The following is a 25,239-nucleotide window of genomic DNA, read 5'->3' as shown; positions in this document are numbered from 1 at the left end:
GAACCTTATTAGGTATAGATAGACTTCAAATTAGATCATTTCGAATAAATTACTTCGCGTTTTTGACAAGTGACGTCTAATTATAATTGTATTATATATAATATATTAATATAAGATATATGCTTATAGCATTATATGTTTATAACCTTTTAAATCACAAATAATATTAAATAAATAAATTTCAAGTAAAAAAAATATCATCTTAATTGTATTTATAAGTCAAATTTATCCACGATTTTTTCTCGACATTTATTTGTTTATTATCACTATTTTTTATTTTATAATATCATTTTTAAAAAAATATTTTATATTTTTAAAATTAATTTTTCACAATAATTTTTACAAGCTCTCAAAAACAGTAGTAAAACATAAAAGAAAACGGACATCTAAGCTGTTTTGCTTGACCATATTGGTCCTGGGTTTTTTTTTTTTTTTTTGCCTAATAAAACAAATGTGTAAATTATTTGGGAAAGTAGGGTAAGTAGAAGTTTATTTTGGGAGCTACTGTATTTTTTATAGTGTTCGTGAAATTCGTCACGTCGACGTTATGAGTTTTAATAAAAAAATATTTTTTATTCAAATTCGTCCCCTCGAGATAACGATTTCCAATAAAATATAATTTTTATTAAAATTTATTACATCGAGTTCCATGCACTGCAAAAAATATCGTATATCCCAAAATAAAAGTGTATGTGTCTTATTTTTATAAATTTATTTTTCAGGCTGCCCTATTTGGGCAAAAAAAACCTATTGGTCCCATTGTTGGACTTGTTGGATCCATTGGGCTGAAGACCCATGTTGTTCGGATGATGCCGTATAATGCTCGGTTTCAATTTGGAATAACTGGTTTAAAAGTTCAATTCGACATTTTAACGATAAACGTTTGCATTATTTATGGATCCCAGATATATTTTAAGGTAGATATTTAAATTAATAATGTATAATTTTTATACGATATATAAATAAATAAACTTTTAGGATAGACATAGTTAATAAAATAGATAATTAATCAAATAAAATTTGAATTTTAATACGTACACGTAATTACTTCAAAACAAGCTGCACGCGCCGCTGTTTGCACTCCGGTCGGCTGTGGCGATTAGTCGGGCACTGGACTCTGGTGCGAAACAAATGTTTTTGTCGTATACACTGTAATCTGTATAGTGTTAATTGTTAAGCCGGTCTTTGATTTGCAGTGCGTTAGCTTAATTAAAACGCACTCGTCGGCGTAAATACTGTGAGTTGTCGCCGGCGAACCCAAAATCTTCCAATTTCGAATAAAATTACTGTGATGATAATCATGGGAAGCGTTGAACAAATAAAGGGTTGGTATAAAACTTCAAGAAACTCAATACTTTACTCATTACATGATATTAAAAATTCTGGTCCAGGGAATCATGATGAATGCATATGCATGCATGGCCCCATTTACCACCTACTAACTTTTTTTTTTAATAACTACCGATATTCGGTCTATCTATCGATTAATTCGGATTTAGTATTACTGAGGCAAAGACGACCTTTCAAACACATATTACTATATTCATAATCTTCAAGATTATAATCTCTTATCTTACTTAAAAGATTTACTATTTCACTTCACTAAACCAACTTATTATTGATTGGTCTATCTACTAATTAAACATTAAAATCAAATCTATATATTAAAATATAGACATAATGATAAAGTTAGCATTTAACAATATCTACGCACTTTGATATTTATTATTTTCATAATATTTTAATTAAGTGTTTTATTTTAGTTAAAATAATCATTTTTGAATGAAAAAATAATGAGTTAACATATATTGTTATTGTTATATTTTTATATGTTTTTTTATTGTTGTTGTGATAAATATTACATTGTCACTTTAGGTGATGTGATACATATTATGTCATTATTTTAGATTTCGTAACATATGACATATTATCATTTTTGGTTAAGTGATACATGTCATCACTTTAGGTGAAGTATCACATACTTTGTCATTATTTTGGTGGTCTAAAATACATGACATATCATTGCTTTAGGTGACATAATACATGTCATATAATTAATTTATCATATGTTAAAATATCGTATTAATAACATGTATTAATTATTAGTCAATTAATAAACTTCATCTAAACCAACAACCAGTTGGTCTAGTGAGATTAGGTACTAGGTCCATTAAGTAAGGTTAGGGTTCGAACCCTGGTGTTTGCGAATGGAGAAAAATGGGTTGGGATGGTCGCCATTGCCTCCGCAGTACCCGATCTGGATTAGTTTGTAAATAAATCGGATATCAGTGATTAATTCAAAAAAAAATCATCTAACAAAAATTATTTTAATTAAAAGTTAAAATATTGACTATATCTTATGTTTTTAATTATTTTAACTAAAATTATTTTTAAATTAAATAAAAATGAAAATAATCATATCTTATGTATTTTGAAATGAGTGATTAAAAGTGGATAAAAATAAATGATTATTCGTGTAGTTAACTCTTAATTTTGTTATCATGTACAAAATATTACTTAAATTAATTGAAATACAATGAGATGAGAGAGGGTAGGAGATGAACATGAGGGCACGTGGTGGGTGTGGTGCGAGACAGGTGTTTTGAGTTCATTTCCATTACGAGGGGCAGCAGCAACGCTCCACGTGGGCTCGGGGTGCGGCCCTCCACCGTCGAATCGGGGAATTGCCCGGGAGGAGCAAATTACCCAATTTGAAGAAAAAAGGGATCACGTGGGAGAGTGTTGGACAAAAAGGCGGGGGAACAAATCTCGAGCCACGATGACTGGCAGCGTACGAAGTTTTGAGTTACCAAACATGTTGCTTTTGGGATCCACAAAATGTATGCGTTTGGTTCACGGAATGTAAGATTATCAGTGGGAATAAAAGATTATCAGGGAATAGGATTACTGTGAATGTTGTATTTTGTGTTTGGTTGGTTTAGCAGGAATGTAAGATTACCGTGTTTGGTTAAAGAAATAAAATATTATTAGAATGTATATTTGACCAAATTATCCTTATTATATATTTATTTTTTAACAAGTTGTAAAATATTTATATATATATTTTTATAAAATTTATATATTTTTTTAAAATTTAAATTCATAAAATTTATATATATTTTTTACAAAATTGAAAATATAAAAAGGTTTAATGAAAGGGTAAAATTTTATTTTAACCTCTGAACTTCATATAAAATTTTAATTATAGGTTTTTTTTGTAAATCTAAAATAGTTTAAGGATAAATTTGTAATTTAATATTCGTAAAAAATTTATTCAATGATAGAATAAATTTATTATTCAATGATAGAATAAGGATAAAAAAAAAAAGTTTTAAGGAAATTTTAGTCCAAAATTTCGGTAATCCAACAATACCTAAGGAAAGGGAGGTAATGACATTGCCGGTAATATACCCCAAAAAATCCACTATTAGTAATGTAAGATTACCAGAATAACATTCACGACCAACCAACGAGGAATGTGGATTCCATTCCCAAAGAATCTCACATTCCCCAAACCAAACACACCCTTAATATTCCTCGCTCCCATCATCCAATACCTTGCTGTTTCGGATCTTCTGTTGCACCTAATATTAATTCCATATTTAACCCACCTTATTCTCATTCACTAATTCAATGCCCTCTATATCAAAAAAGAAAGAAAATCAATACCCTCCTTTTTCTAGTCATTATTAACAATGTATTTTATAAATGTAAGATATTTGAATTCAGAATTTTTAAAAAATAAAAATATTATTTATTTTAATCGCTGAGTAGGTTCGTTTTTTAAGTTTTAGTGGTAGACGAACATATAAATTAAGCCTCTAAATAACAACTCATTATATTTGGATCCTCTCAATCTTGCTTTGAAAGGATCTTGTACGCGCTCTTAAACGAAAATTTTCGCTTCGGATCCACGTTCCAATAACCGCAATCATTTTAATCTTTATGTTAACAAGGAGTTTGTTTTCAAAATAATGTAAAAAGAAATCCCGAGAAGAAAATTTATTTCTTTTATTAAATATAAAATTAGTTTTTTCAAGTCATTTTTATAAAATAAATATAAAAAGTAAAAATATATTATCTATTTATTACAAAAAATAAACTTTTACCCTCAGACAATATTTCAAAAATATATATAATTAATGCATGAACCAATTTACCTCAGTGATTAAAAGAATCATTATTACATTTAATTTTAAATAATTAAGAATTTAAAAAAAAATTACTATTTTATAATCGCATTAGCTTAAGTAATTAATAACCTTGTTTCTCTTCTTCTTTTTTTCAACTGAAGATGGGGGTAAAGTTAAAAGCCTTGAACCTAAAAGGAGACACCAGCCAACCCCATTAGAGGGGCGGTGCGAGTCTATGATTTGACAATTTATGGTACATAAATTTATTTTCGTAATATCTGTATCCAACATTGTTTACTTAGCATGAATTATGTAATTTCAAGTACAGTATGTATGAGATTGTTTGGATGTTTATTATCTGAGAATTTATTTATTTTTATATATTATATCGTAAAATTGTATCACTTCAAATTAAATTTGTATATAAGTATTGCAACTCAGCCAGCCAAGTTGGCATCAGAGGAAAGAGCAGTCTAGTGGACAGAAACTCAAGCGTGACTTAGCAGCAGTATCAACCAATTGTCCTAAATGAGGGGGGTCCATTGTGATGCTATCGAATGCGGAAAGGTTTTCCACTTTTGGACAATTTAACCCATAACAAAAGCACATGGTCATGGTCAGTTTCTTTCAAATAAATCAATATATTATAATTACAACCATTGGTTTCATCTTTTTGAATGAGTGGGGCCGTGGGGGACAATGGTCGGTCTACCTTTCCACACCAGCACCCCTGCTTTTTTCAGAATTATTGGCCGGCATTAAATTACCAACCATCTAACTCAGCTAAATATAAAATCATTATTATAGACAGTATAGATTACGGGATATTTGAATATTTATTATCATATAATTAATAATTTTTAAAATATATATATAATCACTTATAAACACCCTAAATTAATTAAAAATATAAAATGGGTCTACTCTGATTAACGAGTAGTGATAAATAAATAAGTAACATATTATTAACTTTTAAATTATATATAATATGTATAATTGAGTTTTTAATTTTTAATCTTTTTAATTATGACACTAAATTTTAGTTATGATTTTAATTATGTCATTAGACTGATAAATTTTAACTATACAATGATTTTGATAAATCTTTCGATCATTGTGAAGCCACTGACAAATGATGTTTTAGTGATGATTATTAATAACTAAAATGATGTAGTTTTAGACACTGAACTTTGAAGGTGTTTCAATTTTGTCACTAAATATTAAACAGTTTCATGTTTTGGCACAACACTTTTTCGGACCTTGTTGACAGCTAATCTTCGCTTGTCACTGATCGTCTTTTTAGGCAAGATTGATTTTTCCATTTGACTCCCCTTTCTTCTCAAAAAAATTAGTTTTCCATGAAATCCACTCAAAATTGACAAAAACCCATCTAAAAATCTGACATGCTATATCGTTTTGGGCATCAATAGTTGTTGCCAAAATGATATTGTTTTGCCCACGTTAACTCACCGTTTGAATTTTAACGATCTAATGCTATAATTGAAGTTAAACTCAAAGTTTAATAATATAATTTAAAAAATTAAAAGTCTAATAGTATAAACAATACAACGTCTAAAGTTGAATGGTATCCGGTGTAGTTTACCAAATAAAAATATTACTCAAAATTACCTTGCTGGGATTATGGGTATACTAGATATTTACGTTGCCAGATTTAACATAGGGTAAATGAATAGTGAAGCACTAAGAACGTGAAAGGATGATATGAGGTCACCTCCAAGGCCGACATCACAAAGCACACTTTCACAATACCAACGAGAAAAGACCTCTATTATTTAACCTTTCCAATCAAAAGTTCATCAACAAATGTTTTAGATTAAATATTGGTTTAGCCCCATCTCTAAGAGAGATGGCCAAACATGCTAATTTTCAACTTGTAATCAGAGAGATGAGGTGTCAAATCCCAAGATTCTTCAATGGCACCCTCTACCCTTCTCCCTCATCTCATCAACTTGTTCGCCCTAATACACATCTATATAAGCCACTCTCTCTTGATCATCTATGCATTAACACAAACCATTCTCTTCTCTATTTGCCTTTAACCATCTTCCTGTTTCTTCACAGTCTATTTGTGGTTCAGTTTCTGATTAAATTTCCTTGGGAATTCTATGGCTACTGCAGAGGTATTGGATTCCTCTATATTGATTACTTGTTAAATATACCATTAACTTGTCATATAAGATGTTGGTTTATATGTTGATATTTGATTGTGTAGGTTGCATCCGTTCAAACTGCACTCCATGAGGAGAAAACTGAAGAACCGATCAAGGTTGAAGAAACTACAACAGCTGAGGTAGTCAATGTAGCTTCTGTTGCTGAAGAAGAACCAAAGGAGACAGCATCTGAAGAACCTGAAGCCGATGCCCCGGCTGAAGTTGAACCCAAACAGGTGGTTGAAGAGGAGGAGTCCAAGGCTGTGACCGAGGAGCCAGAAGTTGAGAAAAAAGAAGAAGAAGCTCCTCAGGAAACAGTACCCGAGCCAGTTGCCGAGGAGACTACTGAGCCAGCCGTTGAAGAAACCAAAGAAACTACAGGCTCTACCGAAGCCGCCCCGGTGGAAGAACCCAAAGAGGAAGTTGCCAAGGAAGAAGAAAAACCAGCTGTAACTGAAGCTGAGAAGACTGAGTAATAAGGTTACCGTTAGCTACAAGTTGCACGTGGAGTCGATTAGTTTCTGTATAGCTGAATAAGCATGTAGTAGTATTATGGAGGAAGAGGCTTGGGACCATGGAAATGACCCGCCAATCATAGCTTGCCAATTGGCTAAACCACATGAGTAGGCATTTGGGGGGCATTTTTTATGGTTTCCAAGCATGTTGTTAATTTTAATTTAAGTGTGTTTTGCTTTTGCATGTTTTCATTGAAGGCGCAGTTTGCATGTTGCCTTTGATGATAATAATGTAATAAATCGTAGTCCGTTTGTTCTACATTTGTCCCCTGTCGAATCGATTGCTACCTGAATTCTGAGTTTAAGTTCTGTTCGAAGAATCACAAAATCAACTGATCTCGTACAAACGTGCGTGACAGTGATCTGTTGCCGACTTGATTTAAATTCATGTAAATATTAAAAAGGGGTAAATTACATATTTAGTCACACAACTATTACTTTAGTTCTATTTTTCATCCAACTATTTTTTTCCCAAAACCCTCTAATTTTATGTTTTGATAACTCATTGACCGTCCTTAAAATAAATAACATAACTGCTGTTGTGGGATGTTTTATTTTTTCCAATCATAACATTACATTATTTTATGATAGAATGTTAACATCATCGTCAAATTTTTTCTACAAAATAAGTTTAATATTTTTCTATGAAAATGTCATTGATAGCATGTGTCACCATATGATTAGGGGATAAATTTATTGAATTAATGTAAAATTATGACTAAACTGATAGACAGTGTAAGTAATGAAGACTAATTGTATAATTCTACCAATTATGTTAACATCCACGTGACTTCTTCTGTTGAATGTTAATGACACATGATTTGATTGACAATAATTAAATAATTAGGTGGTATGATTGAAAGATCGACAGTCAAAATGAAAAGAACAATAATTAAGTGGTAAGGAGGTATTCTTTACACAAGAACTCATATAATACTAATAAATTGATTTCATTGCTTCTTCATTCAATCATTTCAATCCTAAACCAAATTAGTTTTACTTTTATCAATTTGGTCCACACCTTGTTTCTTCATCCACTCACCTTCCTCATGTTAAGATCAGAACCCATTTTGATTTAAAAAATGTGGGTCACATTAATGTAGTAAGTTTTTCTTTCGAAATTCGGCTCATTTCGGTGGGGTTTTCTGGGCCTCTATCTATGTCCTGTATTTCTCTTTGTTTGATTTCTTCAACAAAGCTTTTTCACGAATTAATAATCAATTCTGACTCCATCATTTGGAACCGATTGAAAGGGCTGCCAAGCTATTCCCTCAGGCTGCCATCGTGAATAAGCCCATAGATATGATTTACATTAAATAGAGTTGGGTACAAGTATGGTATATATTTTAGATATATTTTTTTACTAATAATATGTTTTACCCATCTAAAGTTATATATAAATTCGTCTTTTTTAAAATTTAAATGTTCATCCTTAACATAAATTATGTGTCTGTAGCTGGTTGCATATATAATTGTCTACGGCCGGATTGAATCCAAAAGCATATCAAGATTCATGTCCTTTAAAAGACACTGTTTGCCATTGTTGAGCCTGCTTTGGAAACCATGGACTTCGAGTTGCATTCTGGAACTCATCCTAGCCTTGGAGTCGTTGATCATATATGTTTTCACCTCTTGGCATATATTTCGTCGGATCAGGCAGCTCTGGTTACAAAATCTATGACAGTAGGGACGGATGTAAGAATTTAAGTCGAGAGATGTAAGCTTAATAAATTATATTAAAAATTTTAAAAGATGCGAAGTTATAAATTTTAGTACCGACCGACTGCCCCTTTGGTCATCCTTGTACCCAGCTCTATTGTAAGTCTCATCTATGAGCTTATTCACAATAGCAGCCTCAGGGAATAGCTTATTAACCAGCTCAGGCTATTTTATTCTATACTTGCAAATACCCAACTTTTTTTCCCAATAAATTCATGTTGGTGAAACTGTCTCAACTTCTTTCATTTATAAAAAATACAAATAAAAGATATAATTATAATAAAATATATTTATATAACTAACTATTAATATTTTAATATATAAATCATAAATTTTGTTTATTTTATATGAATAAAATAAATTATTAAAAATAATAAATTATTTTTTAAAGGATTAAAATGAAATGAAAATACATATTTGAGTGGAGCCCATGCATTAGTATGGGCAAAATTATAATTTGATTTCAAACGCAAAGTCGAAAATAAAAAAGTTAGAAACCCTAGCTTTTGCGGTTGGTTTGAAACCACCGATTTCACCATAATTTATTTTCCATTTTTTTTATCCGTTTAACATTAATTTTACGGTAACTAAAAGTATTTTTAGATATAAATATATATTCCATAATTATTTACTCATGGATGATTCTTGACGGTTACTAATGATAAAATAAAACCCTTGAACGATGTCATCAGCTACTCGGGGACTCTTCTTCATGTTCCTCAGATTCCGTCGCAAAGCCACGATTATACGCCACATTTTCTTTTCCTTCTTCTCTTCTGGGGATTGGTAATACGAGAGGTTCGGTTAATTTAAGGAAATAATGGAAGACCAGCTTTTTGGAAATGAGATATTGATAATGGCTAAGTTAGTGGTGGTGTTTATCACTTATTTTTCTATAAGCGTGGCCTGCGGGGTCTGGTTCAAGGCCGACATGGCTGCCTGCATTGTATGTACAGCTTTCCATTCAGAAATTCTTCTTCTTTTTTATAATAATAAATTATTATTTTTCGAATTGATGACCAAGACAATGAAATTATTCTTCCTTTACAGTTCGATGGAGAGCATACGAATTCCTCGAATAGAAAAGAGAGATGCCAAATGCATGCTTAGAGACAAAGTTCAGTCCCAGAAGATCTTTTATTCGATTGGTGTTGAGTTTGAGTTGATGTCCCAATTATTGCCTAACTCCATCGTATCATCAAGAATCATAACAACCATTAGAAGTTTGGATCCAATCCCCTAGTATTTTCCCTTAGATATTTTCATTTTTTTTATAAGCAAACAACAAGTAAATACATTAGGTACAAGGGTATGTCTCCTCTTATATTAGGTACAATTTTTATACGTAAAAAGAAAAAAAAACTTTTATTTATGATTACCCAATTTTGGAGTTTAAGAAGTATGAGAATTAATTTCATGTATTTATATCCCTTGATGGAGACCCATCATCCTCGGTTCCACTCAGTGTTATTTCTCTTTATTTTCATTTTATCAGCAACTTGCATATGCAAGTATGTATGGTTGAATTATAATATGCATGGCTGTAGCAGGAAAGAAACAAAAAAAAAATGGTAATAAAAGCCAAAACCAATCCTAAAATAATAAAACGATGCATGAATATGGTTATGATAACAAAATGGTCTATTGAATTGTGCTTGTCATGTGGATGATGAAATAGCAATCAGTATTTGTCACACTTGTACAACATATATTTATAAAATATTTTTTTTATAAATATTAAAATTTGAATTTAAGTAATTAAAAATAAATATAAAAAATACTACATGAGGTAACTTGATATATGACTAGGTTAGACGCCATTTAATCATAAATACAAGCTTGTTGTCCTTTTCATAATTATTTTTAAATACTAATATTCAAGTTATTGGTATGTGTTCAAAAATTGTGTTTTGAAATTTTAATATCTATGTGGGAAAACTCCACCTCCTGAGGGCTTCCCATAAACATGAGAAAGAAAGCCAATGTAAATCCTTTTCCATTTTTCATCAGGCCTCCAAAATGTCGAGGACGATGACTGCATAACCTAAGGAATGTCGGTAAATATTCATAAAGAATCTGAATTTCTGATCCTTTTTTGGACTCGGAAGCAAAGCGAAGATCGGTCGGATAATATTTCTATCGAGTAAATGCAAGAAACATTTGCTAAAGAAGCAATGATTTAGACAAGTGTGAATGTAGAAAGAATCAGAACATGTAGTAACTTATTCAGAGGGGCCCTAGATGGGCATCCCTTTCAATGTTTCACACTAGTAAAATCAACAAGAACCTCAGGTACAATCTGACTGAAACACAAACTCAAATAAACCAAGAAAAGAAAATTCTAATTGACTACAGCATCTCATAGCAAATTACGGGTTTCACATCTACAAAGGAGTAGAAACCAATAACAAGTCAGGAAAATAGAGTGATGTGGTTAGTCCTCTGTTAATATCGAGAGAAAATCGTTCGATGTTCATTATCCATGTCATTTCGGTAAATACAATGCAAAACTACACCAGTGCAAGGCCCAAATTCATCTCATTTTTGTTTTCCATTTACCTTCAGACATCCTTCTGATCTAAGCACTTCATCAACTTTAGGCTTAGAAACCCAATAACACCATGATCAAGAGGAAAAATTGTTAAGTAGGCATTAGACCACCAAATCTAGTTAACGTGAAAGGACAAATAAAGTTGAGGAAAAAACAAGAGAGCGCAAAAACAAGTCGAAATCGAAAGACTAAAAGCTAAAGTATAGAAGGCTGGGCAGAAGAAATATGTCCTTATAAGACACACCAAATTCTCTAGGTAAAAAAGAATCCGACTCTGTATACACCACAAGAAGAAAATAAGAAAATACCACTTGGGTGACGTAGTACAGAGGATGGGAAAGTTTAGAAGAGCAAAGTAATTTTTCAAGACAATCATGTTCAACATAACATTAAAGATAAGATTTGGTGCCATGAAAAATGCCTGACAAAAACTTACAACTCTTGCAATCAGTTTTCGAGGAATCTTAAGTATGTGTATCGGTCTGCATAGACTGATTAGAATGTTACATTTTTCTTTCATGATGGTTATGCAAGACCTGAACAAGTGTTGAACTAAAATTCATAGCATGCTCACTACCGAATGCTCGTCTAAAAACATAAATTGGCATATGCACTATAGCAGTGTGCCATCTAAGAGGTTTAGGTGTTGTATTTGAATCAGTCAAGCTTGCATGGCCATATGGAACTTCCACTTGGAACATACCAAAACTTAAGATGCTCAAGAAGAAGTCAAACTGATATGTCTAGTGAAGAGGTTAGAAAATCAAAACTATGCTTTAAACTTTAATAAGACTGAAGACAAATCAAGGAATGAATGCTTGATCACTTCACGTAATACTAGGCCTAGAAAATAACCTATTCAACTTGTATGAGGACAAACACATTAAAAACAGAAGAGCCAAACAATAAGATAGATGAAAAATGTTTTAGTTTGTTTGTGCTATTGTTGCTTTATGACATGTATCTTTGTTAAAGTCAATAATAATTTTCATAGAACACATTAATATCGTACCTTAAATTTTTGTAGCATTAATGACTCAACAGAAGACTTCATTATCTACTTTTCTCTTGTTCCATTTTATGAGAAATTATACAACCAATTACAGAAATGTTACAGAAACTGTCAAATGTAAATAAAGTACGCATTTCATAAATCACATGTAGTTAATAAAAGAATCACGTGACATTATATCGAAAAGTTGCCAATTAATCTTGACAGACATAATTCTTCTCAAACTAGCAGGCATGTCCTGCAGCTATTAGGAAATGAAGGATCATATCACTAAGAGGAATGTGTAGCAAAATTTAAGACCTGGCCCACAAAATAGCCGGCAGCGTCATATGAAAGTTGAAGGTTTTTCCTTCGTTACACTTCTACAACACTAAAAAATGATTGTGCTACTAAACTCCTATGAACATCAATATGAACTCATAAAAACATTTAACAGAATTTTCTCAAGCAGAAAATCATTTACATTGAGATTTTAGGTTCTAAGTAAGAAGTCTTACCTCTATTTGATTGTCTCTTATTAACGTGTAACCACCAACATAACCAGGAGAACTTTTACCCGAAACATCAGAAGTGGCACTACCAAGTACATAACCAAAGGAACCAGAACCATCTTGCTCAGATGTTGATTATCGCCCAGTGGTATCCCCATAAACTGAAGCACCACCATAAAAATCTGCAAAGGCTCCATCATAACCACCATTTGACGCTGGATATGATGATGTTGGAGCCACATTGGTCATACTGTTTCTCCCATACCCTGCTGTCCCCAACCCAAAGCTGTTATCACCACTTCCATAGGCAAAATTCACACTATTGCTAGAAACATTATTCCCTCCAACCTGATTGGAAATTGCAGAAGAACCCCAATTAATTCCACTAATTCCGAAGGAATTTCCTCCCATACCACCACTTCCAGATCCCATATATGCACCAGAACTAGGAGCATTTGTGTTATAATTGAGCCCCCCATTTCCCCAAAGATTTCGGGTCACTGAGCTGAAAAAGGAAGTATTACCTCCAGTAGTCCCATCAAACCCAATAGGACTACCAAACCTATTTGCATTACCGACATAATAAGGGCTAAATCCCCGTCCATAGTTCATATTACCACTAAAATTTGCACTATTTGCAAAACTTGGGTTCAAGCCTGGCTCAAAGTTCATGCCCATTCCATAACCAGAACCAAAGGGAGGCAACCCACTTCGACCGCCTTCCACTGGACTAAATCTACCATCCATCCTAAGTCCATAGCCACCAACATTGCTTGGAGTATATCCCTGAGTGTAGCCATTAAGGAAGTTGTTAACCCTATTCAAACCATTGTTATATCCACCAAGAGGGCTATGATGTGGGCTAGGAGATAACTCTTTGGGAACAGCTCGTTTAACCTCAACCATTTTACCATTCAGTTCATGGAAATTTTTTAGCAAGACCTTGACCACTGCCTCTTCTGAATCATAAGTGATAAATCCGAAACCTCTAGGCCTTTGGGTGTTGTGATCATACATCACTACAACATCTGTGATATTCCCAAACTGATCAAAGTACTTCTTAAAGTCGCTCTCTGTGACTGTAGATGCTAAACCACCTACAAAAATCTTTCTTGTGCGTCCTGGACCAGGTGAACCGTGGATGCTACTAGTGCTTCTACTGATAATGTTCTGATCATCCCTAGGAACTGCCTTTTTTGCCTCCACCTGCGCACACGTAAGTCAATGATGAAAATAGATCTTAAATATCACAAACTGTTTCTGCACAATAAAGTAATTATACTAAATTAAGAGAATGAAAAACATAACCAATACCAATTGCAAAGAAAAATATTAAAAAAGAAAAGAGGAAGCACAATTACTCTTGGCACAATTTTGAAATTTAGTTGGACTCAGAACTGGAATTTTACGAATTCCTGCAATTACAATATTGGGTTCATAACTCCGAAAAGCAATTGAATCTACATTTCTTGCTTCAGTAAGCTACTAGCATCAATGAATAGTACATTGCTCAACATTAATCTATAAAGTAGGGCTTAAAGATCAGCCACTTACCATCCTGCCATCTATATTGTGTTTCTCCAAGATGACTCTCTCGGCAACAGCTGGGTCAGAGAAAACAATGAAACCAAAACCACGTGCATGTCCTGTGGTCCGATCCTTCATGATCACTGCCTCTACCACTTCGCCGAAACTACTGAAATACTCCTTGAGACGCTCTTCATTGGTGTCCCAAGATATACCACCAATAAATAGCTTACCATTCCCAGACATCCTTTTCTACAATACAGAAAAACTCGTTCTGTCATCACAAAGTCCAAAGTATCCGCTAATGGAAATCAAATGCCAACTCTTAACATAAAAAGCCAAATTCATAATTGGATGCAAGCCATAAAAAATTCCATTGCAACAACAACGACCAATCAAAAACCAATAGAATAGAAACAAAATTGCGTTTTTTTTTAAATAAAGCAATCCAAATCAGGATAATGCAGATACAATTCGATACCTTTTATTTTAACATTAACAACGAAAGCGTAATTTGAATACAGAATGAAAATTTTCTCTCTGGTTCAAAATGTAGAAATAAACAGATCCTTCCACGATCAATCAACCGACCAATCCAGAATTTAACTTCACCTGGAATCCAGAAATGAGAAGGAAAACAAGCAAAACAAAATAAAATAGGCAGATTGATGATCAATCGGAAGCTCGATATTATAGCTGTAAATATATATCGGAAACTCAAGCGGAAGATCAGAAATCCAAATACAGACTCGTCAAAAACGACTACAAACCCACCAATCAAATGAAACCCAAGTACCAAATCTTGCGGATATCTAAGATCCAAGGGGATGCACAATTAGAATAAGAATACGAGAGGTCAATCGCATCCTCTTTCTTCCCTTCTATTTCCCTCTCCACTTTAAACAATAAAGATATTTTTTCCCGACAACGCTCTTCTTTCTTACAAGAAAATCTAAAAATCTTTTTTTTAATTTGCAACACAATATTAAAATTTAGTATTTATATAAAATTATATTCAATAAATGCAACAAATAAAAAAAGGAAAAAAGAAGAAGCTTTACAATGATTCTTGTGACGATGATATATATAGAGGAAGTATCTGAACGCAGCTTGATTTTCTTTTCCTTTTTTTATATTTTTACAAATTTTGTACAAGTTTCATTTTTTACTGAAAAAAGTAAAAATTAAAATGTTTTTTCAGTGGAAAGCAAAAAAAAAGAGTTATTTGATCTAGTAAATTTGGTAGGATGAGATTTGCTTTTATACTTTGGTGATAATTTACCCCACGCCGCGTCTTCATACGCCTTGATGCTGCATTAATGTTCCAATACCACCGAGGAATGAGTTATCGTGTGGGGCTAATTGAATCCAACGCTCTGGTTTTCACTATATGTTTTTCTATTACGATTTATGATTCAGTAGAGACCGTTGATCTTCTTGGTTGACTCTAATTTTGGTGTCTGAATCGGTCCTTAGTATGACTGTTTTATTATAAATCAGCACCTAATATATTTAAGTATTTTAAGTTTGATGTATGATTTGGTCTTATATTATACTAGTATTCTCCTTTTAATTATTTTATTTTTAACCTTATATATTAGGTGACATTAGGGATAAGGATGGGGTCGAGTTGGGTTGGATTTTTTGGTCCACCCGACCTGACTTAAGAATAAGGAATTTTTCACTCGAGATTTAACCCGATCAAAATAATATTTCACCCGACTCGATATATAACTTAAAAATTCGACTCGACCCGAAATAATAAAAATATTATTTTTATTCAATAAACGTTACTTAATTGAAAAAAAATAAATATATAGATGCATATTGTTGTAATTATTTCTAAATATATAAGGTAAAGTTATAAATTTTTTGGGTCGGGTTGAGTATTTTTCACCCTAAAACTGAACCTGATCCGACCCGAATCTCGTCGGGTTCAGGTCTCATGCCCATCCCTACGTGACATCGTATTAGTGCATGCAATTAAAATTTCATAAACTTAATGTATTATAATACATTTATTTATTTTTGAATAATTTGATTTGATTACGATATAATATTTATTTAAATTTTTTTAGTTTACTCACAATATATACGTACTCTATATATACATCTACTTGATTCTGAATATTTAAAAAAATAATATTTTCTTTTGCCATTTAATTTACGTTATAGTTTTATAATGTATTTACCTTCCTACTTTCAATCGGGAAATGGGTGCAACGTATTCAATTTTTTGTTTTAGACTAGATTTCAATATGAAGGTTAGTCCCTCCCCACTTTGGATTTTACACCGTATGTATGGTATCAGCCGAGTAAATTTTAGCGATTTAAATTGTACGGAATTATCGATTTATCTTAAGGGGGCGTTTGGTTCAGGTAATCTTGGATTACATTCTATTCTCCCGTTTGGATTGTAAACTTTCTTAATCCCGGTAATTATTTATTTTCAACAGTAGTATTTTGGGGGCTTATTTATCGGGAATGTGATTCCCTCATATATTATTACATTCTCGACGTTTTGGACTAAAATGCCCTTAATTTTGTTTCCAAAAATATCATTCTTCTGTCGTTGAGTAAAAAAATTCTACAAATGTTAAATTGCAAATTTATCATTAAACTATTTTAGATTTACAAAAAAAAAATCATAATTAGAATTTTATATGAAGTTTAAGGGTTAAAATAAAATTTTACCCTTTCATTAAACCTATTTATCTTTTCAATTTTATAAAAAAAAAATTATATAAATTTTATGAATATGAAATTTTAAAAAATATATATATATAAAAATTAATTATAGTAGAATTTAACTTATTAAACAAATAAATATATAATAAGGACAATTTGATAAAATAAACATTCAAATAATATTTTATTCTTTTAACCAAACACTGTAATCTTACATTCCTGCTAAACCAACCAAACATAAAAATGCAACATTCACAGTAATCTTATTCCAGCCGGTAATCATATTCTCGCCGGTAATCTTACATTCCGTGAATCAAATTCACCCTAAGAATCAACTGTGTTATGTTCTCGATCAAAGGTCATATTGATACATCACTACGTGTATCACATAGGAGTTTATAAAATTTGGATGACATTAGTAATAGTTCAGAAAGTATTTTTAAACACGGATATAAATATATATTGGTGATATAAATTTTTTCGTATGAGATAAACATAAATAAAGTTTTAAAACGAACACGATTAATAAAATAATTAATTATCTAAAGAAAATTTAAATAACATAATAGACAAGTATTCATCCTCACTAAAAAGGGAATCCATCGTCGATGATATTGATATTTTTGGATTGTCGAGTTTAGGGAAATGGGTCATTTAGATTAGAGGAACCACCCCGATACGATTATTTCCAGCATTCTTGGTGAGATTTATCGTATCTCGTAAGAGTATAGGAAAATGTGTATATAACATCAATAATGATGTATCCACCTTCTTGGCAATTCTCCTTCCCTCCAAAAATCCAAATCACCCTCCAAAAAAAATACAGAATTTGATCCCTGTTTTTCTCCAAGTTTAGCGAATACGATGGCCTCTTTTAAGCCTTCCATTGCTCTAAACGGGAAAGATCTTTCGGGATCCTTCCACCAACAACGTGCTTCCGGCGAGATTCACGTCTTCATTGGCCCCATGTTTGCCGGCAAGACCACTTCTCTCCTCCGTCGGATCAAATCCGAAAGCAACAGTGGCCGGTACTTTCTTACTTCAACGCTGTTGGGTTTCTATAGCCTTGGCTCATCGTTTACTTTTCTAGTAATTTTAATTTCTTTTTTGGAGTGAATTTGTAGAAACGTGGCAATGATAAAGTCAAGCAAGGATACCAGGTACGCTAATAACTCAGTGGTATCTCACGACGGCGTGAAATTCCAATGTTGGGCTTTGCCGGATCTCAAGTCTTTCCGGCACGAAATAGGAGAAGAAGCTTATGAAAAGGTGAATTCCCGAGCGCTGCTTTCTTCCCAATAAAAAAAAAAGACACCATTTGTTTGTTTAAAATTTTATTTTAAAAAAATTCTGGGTTTGTTTTTATTTTCTGGCAGCTTGATGTGATCGGAATAGACGAGGCACAGTTTTTCGAAGATCTCTATGACTTCTGCTGCAAAGCCGCCGACATTGATGGGAGAACAGTAATTTTAGCCGGCTTAGATGGGGATTATTTAAGGTGATGATCCTGCATTCCCAGAGTTTCTGTGTAATCCACGAAACTTTTTGAATCTAATTCAGATTTGATCAACAGAAAGAGCTTTGGGTCCGTGCTGGACATAATTCCGCTGGCGGACACCGTAACAAAGTTAACGGCGAGATGCGAAAAGTGCGGGGAAAAGGCGTTTTTCACATTCAGGAAAACGGCGGCGATCGAAACGGAGTTGATCGGAGGGGAGGATGTTTACATGCCTCTGTCGACAACATTATATCAATGGGATAACAGTCGCTGAGGCCTCGAAGACTGTTGTTGAATCAACCAAAGTTCATCATCAAACCACTCAATCATCTTGCCTTGAAGCACCCACTTTGGCACTTTAATCGCAGTTATGGATCATTTATTGTTTTAAATCATGATTCGTGTGGAATTAATGGGTCGTTCGTGGATCTTGTTTTTTTCTTCTTCTATAAATTTCGAATTTCGCTTGCTTATTCCCGCCATAGCTATCGTGCTTGGCACTTCTTTGGCTTGTAAGTATCGATGACCAACAAAGTCTAGTTCTCTTCTTTTATTTCCATTTAGTAGTTTCTTGAATTATTTTTTAAATAAAAATTAGCGGCAAAGTCCATTTAAGAAAATCATGTTGATCACTTTTGTTTTAATTTTACAAACGTATGTTTAAAAAATATAATATATGATTATTTTACAAAGTAGCGTATATTTTAAATAATTTTCAACAATTTGATAATAAACATTTAATCATCAAGTTGTAATCGTTAATGTTTAAAATAATAACATGTAAGAAAAACAACAATTATTAACCACTAGGGTAAATTAATTCGTGTTAATATATGATAATTTTTGTTTTGTTTTAATTAAGATGTAATCATAAGATGTGTGAATTAGATGATGTGATATGTTAGTAAAAATATTTAATTTTTATTTGAACCCTTAAATTTTTTATAAGTTACTAATCATGGTTCTTTTTTAAACCTAGTTTAGGGATAAAATATTAATTTACTCTTGTTTTCCTATGTTTTCTTCCCCAAACCTACCCTCTCCGCCGCACCGCTGCTTCATCTTAAACCCAGTTTAGGGATAAAATATTAATTTACTCTTGTTTTCCTATGTTTTCTCCCCCAAACCTACCCTCTCCGCCGCACCACTGCTTCATCTCATCCGGAATTGGTCCACTCAATGAATTTCGATATTGTATAAAAGTAATCACAATTATGTAAACATGTTTATAATCTTAGGGACAAAAAAAAAAGATTTTTGGTTACCCTGCTTTGAGATTTTACAGTTTAATAGAAATGAAATGCAAAAATGAGATTTTGCAGCATTTGCAAAAGGTGAACATGAATCTTTATAATCGGTTAAAAAGTATGACAACCAACATGAGTTCGATTAGAAGATAAAAGGCGATATTGTAAAAGGGAAGACGAATCAGAAACGCACAAAAATGCATTTGGTGTGATGAAATTGGACAAAATCTGCAATTCGATAACTTGAAACGAGAAAAATTGAACAAAATCTGCAAGTCCAACTTCATCAATCGAACCCCCCCCCAAAGTTGATCTTCTATACCAGTTCAAGCACTCCTCATCTGCAGAAAAACTTTGGATGGAACTTAGTTTAAAAACCAAGGGTTATGTTATGTTAGCTGCAATAGGAACAGTAGAGTGACGGAAAACCACTTGAAAATGACGTCATCCTCTCCGCGAGCTGTAGATTACAATATGACACAGACACATTTATTCTGCTGTGCTTGATTTGTTGCCTTCTTTTCTGCTTGATAAAGAAAGTTAATTCGAAACTGCATATGAAAAAGTTCAAATTATAATTTTTGGATCCCCACAGATAATAACTGTACCTTCTCTGAAGGATGTTGGACGACAACATGCATCGTCGTCAACCCGCCAGGAATATCATAAATAGGGCTCTGGCACTCTCCCCCAGTGTTCTGATGTTCTACAATATTTTTCCAACACTGTCATGTTAAAGTTGTTCCAAACATGTAATCACATTTGTTTAATTTTGTGCAGAGAAGGAGAACGGTCCAAGGACAATGAAAGATCTCAAGTTAATCAGTACAATATGTTAGTTTAAGTAATAAGAAAGGGAAGTATTCAGTGACACACTGACTCATCCGGCTGAGATGAAGCAGTGGTTTGAAGATGTAGCAGGGAAGCGGCGGAGAAGACAGGTTTGGGGAAGAAAACATAGGGAAAAAGGGTAAATTGATATTTTATCCGTCAATTATTTTGGATTTACAAAAAGACCCATGATTAATAATTTATCTGAAGTTTAAGGGTTCAAATTAAAAATAAACCTTTTTATTTACGTGTCACGTCATCCAAATCACGGAAGCTAATGTCTCAGTGGCCAAATCTTAATTAAAACTAAATGAAAATGACTGTATATATTTTTTAATTGAGTGACCATACATTTGTAAAATTGAAACAAAAGTTATAAACTCTATAGTTTACTCTTAGAAATATTGGAAGAGAGTACATGACTATTATACCCTGAATCGTGGGCTAATTTTTTTTTAGTTTAAACGGGTCAATTTTCAGACATATTTTAACTTTGAGGACACAATTGACTAAAACTTAAAATACGAGGGACCAAATTGGATAAAAATAGGACTTAATGGCTTAATTGTAAGATTTTGGAAATTTATGAACTAAAATGAACATAAAATGCAATTTGAAGCTAGTTTTGTAAACCCTAGAGAAACTAGAGGGGCACACCTTGGAATTGGGTCTATGAAAGCCGTACTTGTTATTAAACCTACAAAATATAAGAAATCATTGAAACTATTACACCAAACGACATTAGACAATTCATATGCAAGATCACTACAGCTATAAAGGTAGTTAATATTGGATTTTTTAACAGCGTGTAAATAGTACTTGGTTACCCACAACAACGAATCAACTGGCATTAAAGAAAGCAGTGCACTATTAGGCATTGTTCACCCTTTGGAAAAGTAGTTAAAACTAGCAGAAGGCATATGGCTTTCCTCGCTAGATTCTAGGCGGAAAGTTCACTCAATAGGCCATCAATTGGAAACTGAGTCAATCTCATCATCTTTGAGGTCAGAAAAGAAGGGGTCCTTGAGAAGATCAGAAGCAGAAGGCCTTGCCCTTGGTTGCGCTATGCATTTCTCGATAAATGCCTTCACTTCTGGATCTGGCACTGTGTTTAAGGCTCGGGGTCTCACGCCAGAGGTGACCTTCTTGTATATTTTGGCAACACTATCACATTCACTATAAGGTATCTCCATTGTCACCATCTCAAGCAAGCACATTCCGAAAGAGTATATGTCGACCATCTCAGTGTAATCTTCCTCGTACAGCTCCGGTGCCATATATTCCGGTGTCCCTATTATGGAATGTGCAGCATGGCTTCTCCCAACTATTGCTGCAAATCCCAGGTCCCCAATTTTCACCTGCAGATATAATTAAAACAATTCAAGTTTGCAGTTATTCTCCTTGCAAAATGTCTTCACAACTTCTGGATCTATACTGGAGACAGGAACTTCAAATTTTTTAAATTTCTTCCAGGAAAACAAATGTTATTATGTGAATATTAGTTGTTTGGTTGCTCTTATCCGAAGTATGTTGCTTAAAGTTACTATGGTTAACCACAGTAAATGAAGAAAAATCCTCGGTTTCCTAAAATGACCAGATGAAACAATATGGATCCAATGTTACATGCATTTAATCTGTCATTGCCTCTCACAACCAGAGCCTAAAATATAAAGCATAACAAAGTGACCGATGGATGACTCATCAAGCTGCTTAACACTCCCAAACTTTATCTAGAGCTCTCTCAGTCTATTCCTTCATTCAGCCTTATTCTCAGCCACGCTTAGTTTATTTAACCTGTTCTCCACTTGACTAACCACTACACTACACAGAGGGTCTAATTCTAGTCTTCCTATCCACCGTGTATGAGTACATTTCATTTCACTGGTTTGCAACACTTCCTTTCGCTATCAAAGAACCCACTACATTTATCTAACATCAGATTATTGGGCCAAAAGGCTGCATCAGCTACTAAATATATTCAAAAAATAAGAATAGCTTAGCCACCTAAGTAATCGTCTATAAAGTTACAAGGAAATAACGTAACAGCGCTGGTATTATGTCTCATGTTTTACACAGTAATAAAGAATAAACCCACATACTTGGCCAATGTTCCCGTTGATGAAGATGTTGCTGCAATTTAGATCTCTATGAATGATGCAAGGGTCATGTGTATGAAGATATTCCAACCCCTCGAGAACCTGCTTTGACCACTTCTTCAAGGCCTTAATGGACACACGGCGATGCTTCTTCCTGTAAGTTCTCAAGTTTCCCGACGTGCAGACCTCAGTGATAAAATTTAGCGTGTTATGCTCTCCGTCCCTCCAAACACTGTAGCAAACAATGATATACTTGTTTTTCAAAGTTCTCAGCAACTGTACCTCGGATTGAAGCCTGTTAATAAGCCCAGGGTCTTCGCTAAAGTTTGCCAATTTCACTTGATTCCAGGCCACCTCTATACCTTCCTCCTGATCAAATGCCCTGTAAACCTTCTTCACTGCACCAGCACCAAGCAAATCATTATAGCGGCCAAAACGTCCGGAGGGATCAACCTCAACAAATGATTCTCCTTCTCGGTCAGACATATTGGTACTAGCAGCCGGCATCTTCAAAGATTAGAAACAAGAGATAACATTTACAGATTATACTTGCAAAAATTAGTATCCAAACAAAGAATTTTGTAGGAACAGTCCAATCTTTGACAAAACATAACGAGAGAAAAAACCTGGATCAAATCGAAACAAAATCCAATATTAGTAGTAAAATAAAGATGAGAGTGCTAATCTGCAACAATAAATATAATTAGCTGGAACAATGGTTGATTGTCAGAGAAATGTTGAAGATTAAGACACTGCCCATAATAAAGTATCCAAGCGGTGATATTTGTACTTTGATTCAGAACTGAGATTGTCGAATCAAAACGTACGGATGAACAGAAAGAAAAGTAATCTTCTATCGAAATATTAGTAAAAGATAAACAATTAAATTGTCTTGGTCACAAAATCATTATGACTCAGAAAATGAAAAATAGAAAACGACTAGAGCTTGAACAAAAGAAATTCATAAACGAGCCATAGTATCAATATAGTACTTCAACTCGATATCAAGAATTTTGCAGCAATTAAAGATTTTATGCAAAATAACATCCTAATATAAACCTAAACAAGGCGTTATTAGAAGCATACGTGGTATGATGAATAAAAATTGAAATAATCGATTAAATACTAAAAATTAAAACAATAAAAAAAATGAGAATGCATAGTCAAATAGAGAAAGAAAGATTATCAATTCAAAAGAGAATCAAATCAAGCAATCAAAGTTGGAAACGGAATTCAAAAATTATATATATCTATAGAAAAAATAATGATGTCAAAAATATAAACAAGAAACGTAAGGAAGTAAACAAAATTCAAGAATTCAAAGGTTAGAATAGTTTCAATTCGTGGTTTAGGACATACATCCACAACTGATCCAGGTCATGGAAGCATCTTTAGTAATTTACAACTCGTTTCTTTTTCTCGATTGATTAAAAAAATTCGGCAGCCTAACTTGCAAAAACATACTGAACTTGAGATGCATGCCTAAAGTTTAAAAAAGAGAGAGGAAGTGAACCTAATATACATTCGATAACAGGTAAAGAAAAGTATACAAAGGGAAAAAAATAAGCAATTAAATTTTCTGCACTACAAAATCAATATGATTCGGGAAACGAAAAAGAAAATAATGACTAGAGCTTGAAGAGAAGAAATTAAGTAAATAGCATTACTACTTCAATTCAATATCCAGAACTTTGAAGCAATTAAAGATTTTATGCAGGATAACATCCTAATTTATACCTAAATTCATACGGCATCAACAGAAGCATGCATAGTACAATGAATAAAAAAGAGAAGAATTGAAGAAATGATCAAAAAGTGAAAACTAAAAGAAAGGAGAAAAAAAAACAAAACCGAAGAACGCAGAGTCAAACGGAGAAACAAAAGAGTAGTAAATCAAGCAATCAAAGTTGGAAACGGAATTCAAAATATGAACAAGAAACGTAAGAAAGTAAACAAAACGAAAGAGATTTTAAAAAAAACTCAAAGATTAAAATAGTTTCAAATCGCGATTTAGGAGTTCATCCACTACTGATCCAGGCCATGGAAGCATCCTTAATGATTTCCAGTACATTCTTTTCCCGATCGATCAAATATGCCTAACAAAGAGATATTTGAAATGCGTGCCTAAAGTTAAAAAGAGAAAGAAGTTACCTTGGACAAGAGAGCGAAAAAAGAGAAGGCAGGTTTGCTTGGGATTAACAAGTGAGCTGGGAGAAAATAGTTTGCTTAGCTTTGCTGCGAGGTTGGAGTTGAGGAAGGTATTTATAGTTGCCGCGTTTTACACAAATATAACTTTAAAATGCAGCCAACGGTACGTTTGAATGGCGAAAAGGAAGGGGAAAAGGAACACGTGGGGTTTGTTGGGGACGGATCGAGTATTAGGCTAAAGATATCCCCAAATCCCGAAGCAGGCTGCTTTTCGAATCTTTTTCTGTTATGCCCTTCCTGAGAACCAAAAACCTTCCCTACTATCTATAAGTTAAATTTATCGGTTGTTCAATTTTTAAATATTTATTTATATTTTTTACCTATAACATTATTATTATTTAATATTTTTAGTAGCGTTAAATCAACTTTATTAAATATTTTATTATATTTCCGATCATGTTATTTTTTAACCGTATATTAGATCATATTTCTTATATTTCCTGCGACAATCCCTCTCTCCTTACTCCCACCCTTATTCGGGTTTTGACATTACCTTATCAACTTTCATGAACCTATTCTAAATATCTTTGATCTAATCAAACTACCTTAGTA

General features: G+C 33.0%; 3 protein-coding genes and 1 pseudogene across 4 annotated transcripts; 2 read left to right on the top strand and 2 right to left on the bottom strand.

Annotated features, from left to right (window-relative positions):
• The first annotated feature begins 6,116 nt into the window (after positions 1 to 6,116).
• LOC120165939 (phosphatidylinositol transfer protein sfh5) lies at positions 6,117 to 7,078 on the top strand. Its single transcript, XM_039175368.1, has 2 exons — positions 6,117 to 6,274; positions 6,367 to 7,078. The coding sequence occupies exons 1-2, from the start codon at positions 6,260 to 6,262 to the stop codon at positions 6,778 to 6,780; spliced, it is 429 nt and encodes a 142-aa protein (XP_039031299.1). The 5' UTR covers positions 6,117 to 6,259; the 3' UTR covers positions 6,781 to 7,078.
• A 5,515-nt stretch (positions 7,079 to 12,593) lies between these two features.
• LOC120166163 (heterogeneous nuclear ribonucleoprotein 1-like) lies at positions 12,594 to 14,982 on the bottom strand. Its single transcript, XM_039175525.1, has 4 exons — positions 14,894 to 14,982; positions 14,601 to 14,731; positions 14,147 to 14,371; positions 12,594 to 13,798 (listed from the first exon to the last, which is right to left on the bottom strand). The coding sequence occupies exons 3-4, from the start codon at positions 14,363 to 14,365 to the stop codon at positions 12,728 to 12,730; spliced, it is 1,290 nt and encodes a 429-aa protein (XP_039031456.1). The 5' UTR covers positions 14,366 to 14,371; positions 14,601 to 14,731; positions 14,894 to 14,982; the 3' UTR covers positions 12,594 to 12,727.
• A 2,649-nt stretch (positions 14,983 to 17,631) lies between these two features.
• LOC120165936 lies at positions 17,632 to 18,667 on the top strand (annotated as a pseudogene).
• Positions 18,668 to 21,288: 2,621 nt separating this feature from the next.
• On the bottom strand, positions 21,289 to 24,748 carry LOC120166162 (probable serine/threonine-protein kinase WNK11). Of its 2 annotated transcripts, XM_039175524.1 has the most exons (4): positions 24,631 to 24,748; positions 22,762 to 22,986; positions 22,483 to 22,665; positions 21,289 to 21,741 (listed from the first exon to the last, which is right to left on the bottom strand). In XM_039175524.1, exons 2-4 carry the CDS (start codon positions 22,984 to 22,986, stop codon positions 21,352 to 21,354), a joined length of 798 nt encoding a protein of 265 aa, XP_039031455.1. In that variant the 5' UTR covers positions 24,631 to 24,748; the 3' UTR covers positions 21,289 to 21,351. The 2 variants fall into 2 exon arrangements, with proteins under 2 accessions (XP_039031455.1, XP_039031454.1); XM_039175523.1 differs by having other exon boundaries at positions 22,483 to 22,986.
• Positions 24,749 to 25,239: the final 491 nt, after the last annotated feature.

Source organism: Hibiscus syriacus, unplaced genomic scaffold, assembly GCF_006381635.1.
Source record: "Hibiscus syriacus cultivar Baekdansim isolate YM2019G1 unplaced genomic scaffold, ASM638163v2 tig00111621_pilon, whole genome shotgun sequence".
NCBI lineage: Eukaryota > Viridiplantae > Streptophyta > Magnoliopsida > Malvales > Malvaceae > Hibiscus > Hibiscus syriacus.
Note: the sequence above shows the minus strand (reverse complement) of the source record. Positions and strands in the feature narration are given on the sequence as shown.

Coding starts and splice junctions, on each gene's coding strand:
- LOC120166162 (XM_039175523.1), bottom strand. CDS start 22,986: ATGCCGGCTGCTAGTACCAATATGTCTGACCGAGAAGGAGAATCATTT. Junction 21,742..22,482: donor TCAACGGGAACATTGGCCAA/GTATGTGGGTTT, acceptor TTATATCTGCAG/GTGAAAATTGGGGACCTGGG.
- LOC120166163 (XM_039175525.1), bottom strand. CDS start 14,365: ATGTCTGGGAATGGTAAGCTATTTATTGGTGGTATATCTTGGGACACC. Junction 13,799..14,146: donor ACAATATAGATGGCAGGATG/GTAAGTGGCTGA, acceptor ACGTGTGCGCAG/GTGGAGGCAAAAAAGGCAGT.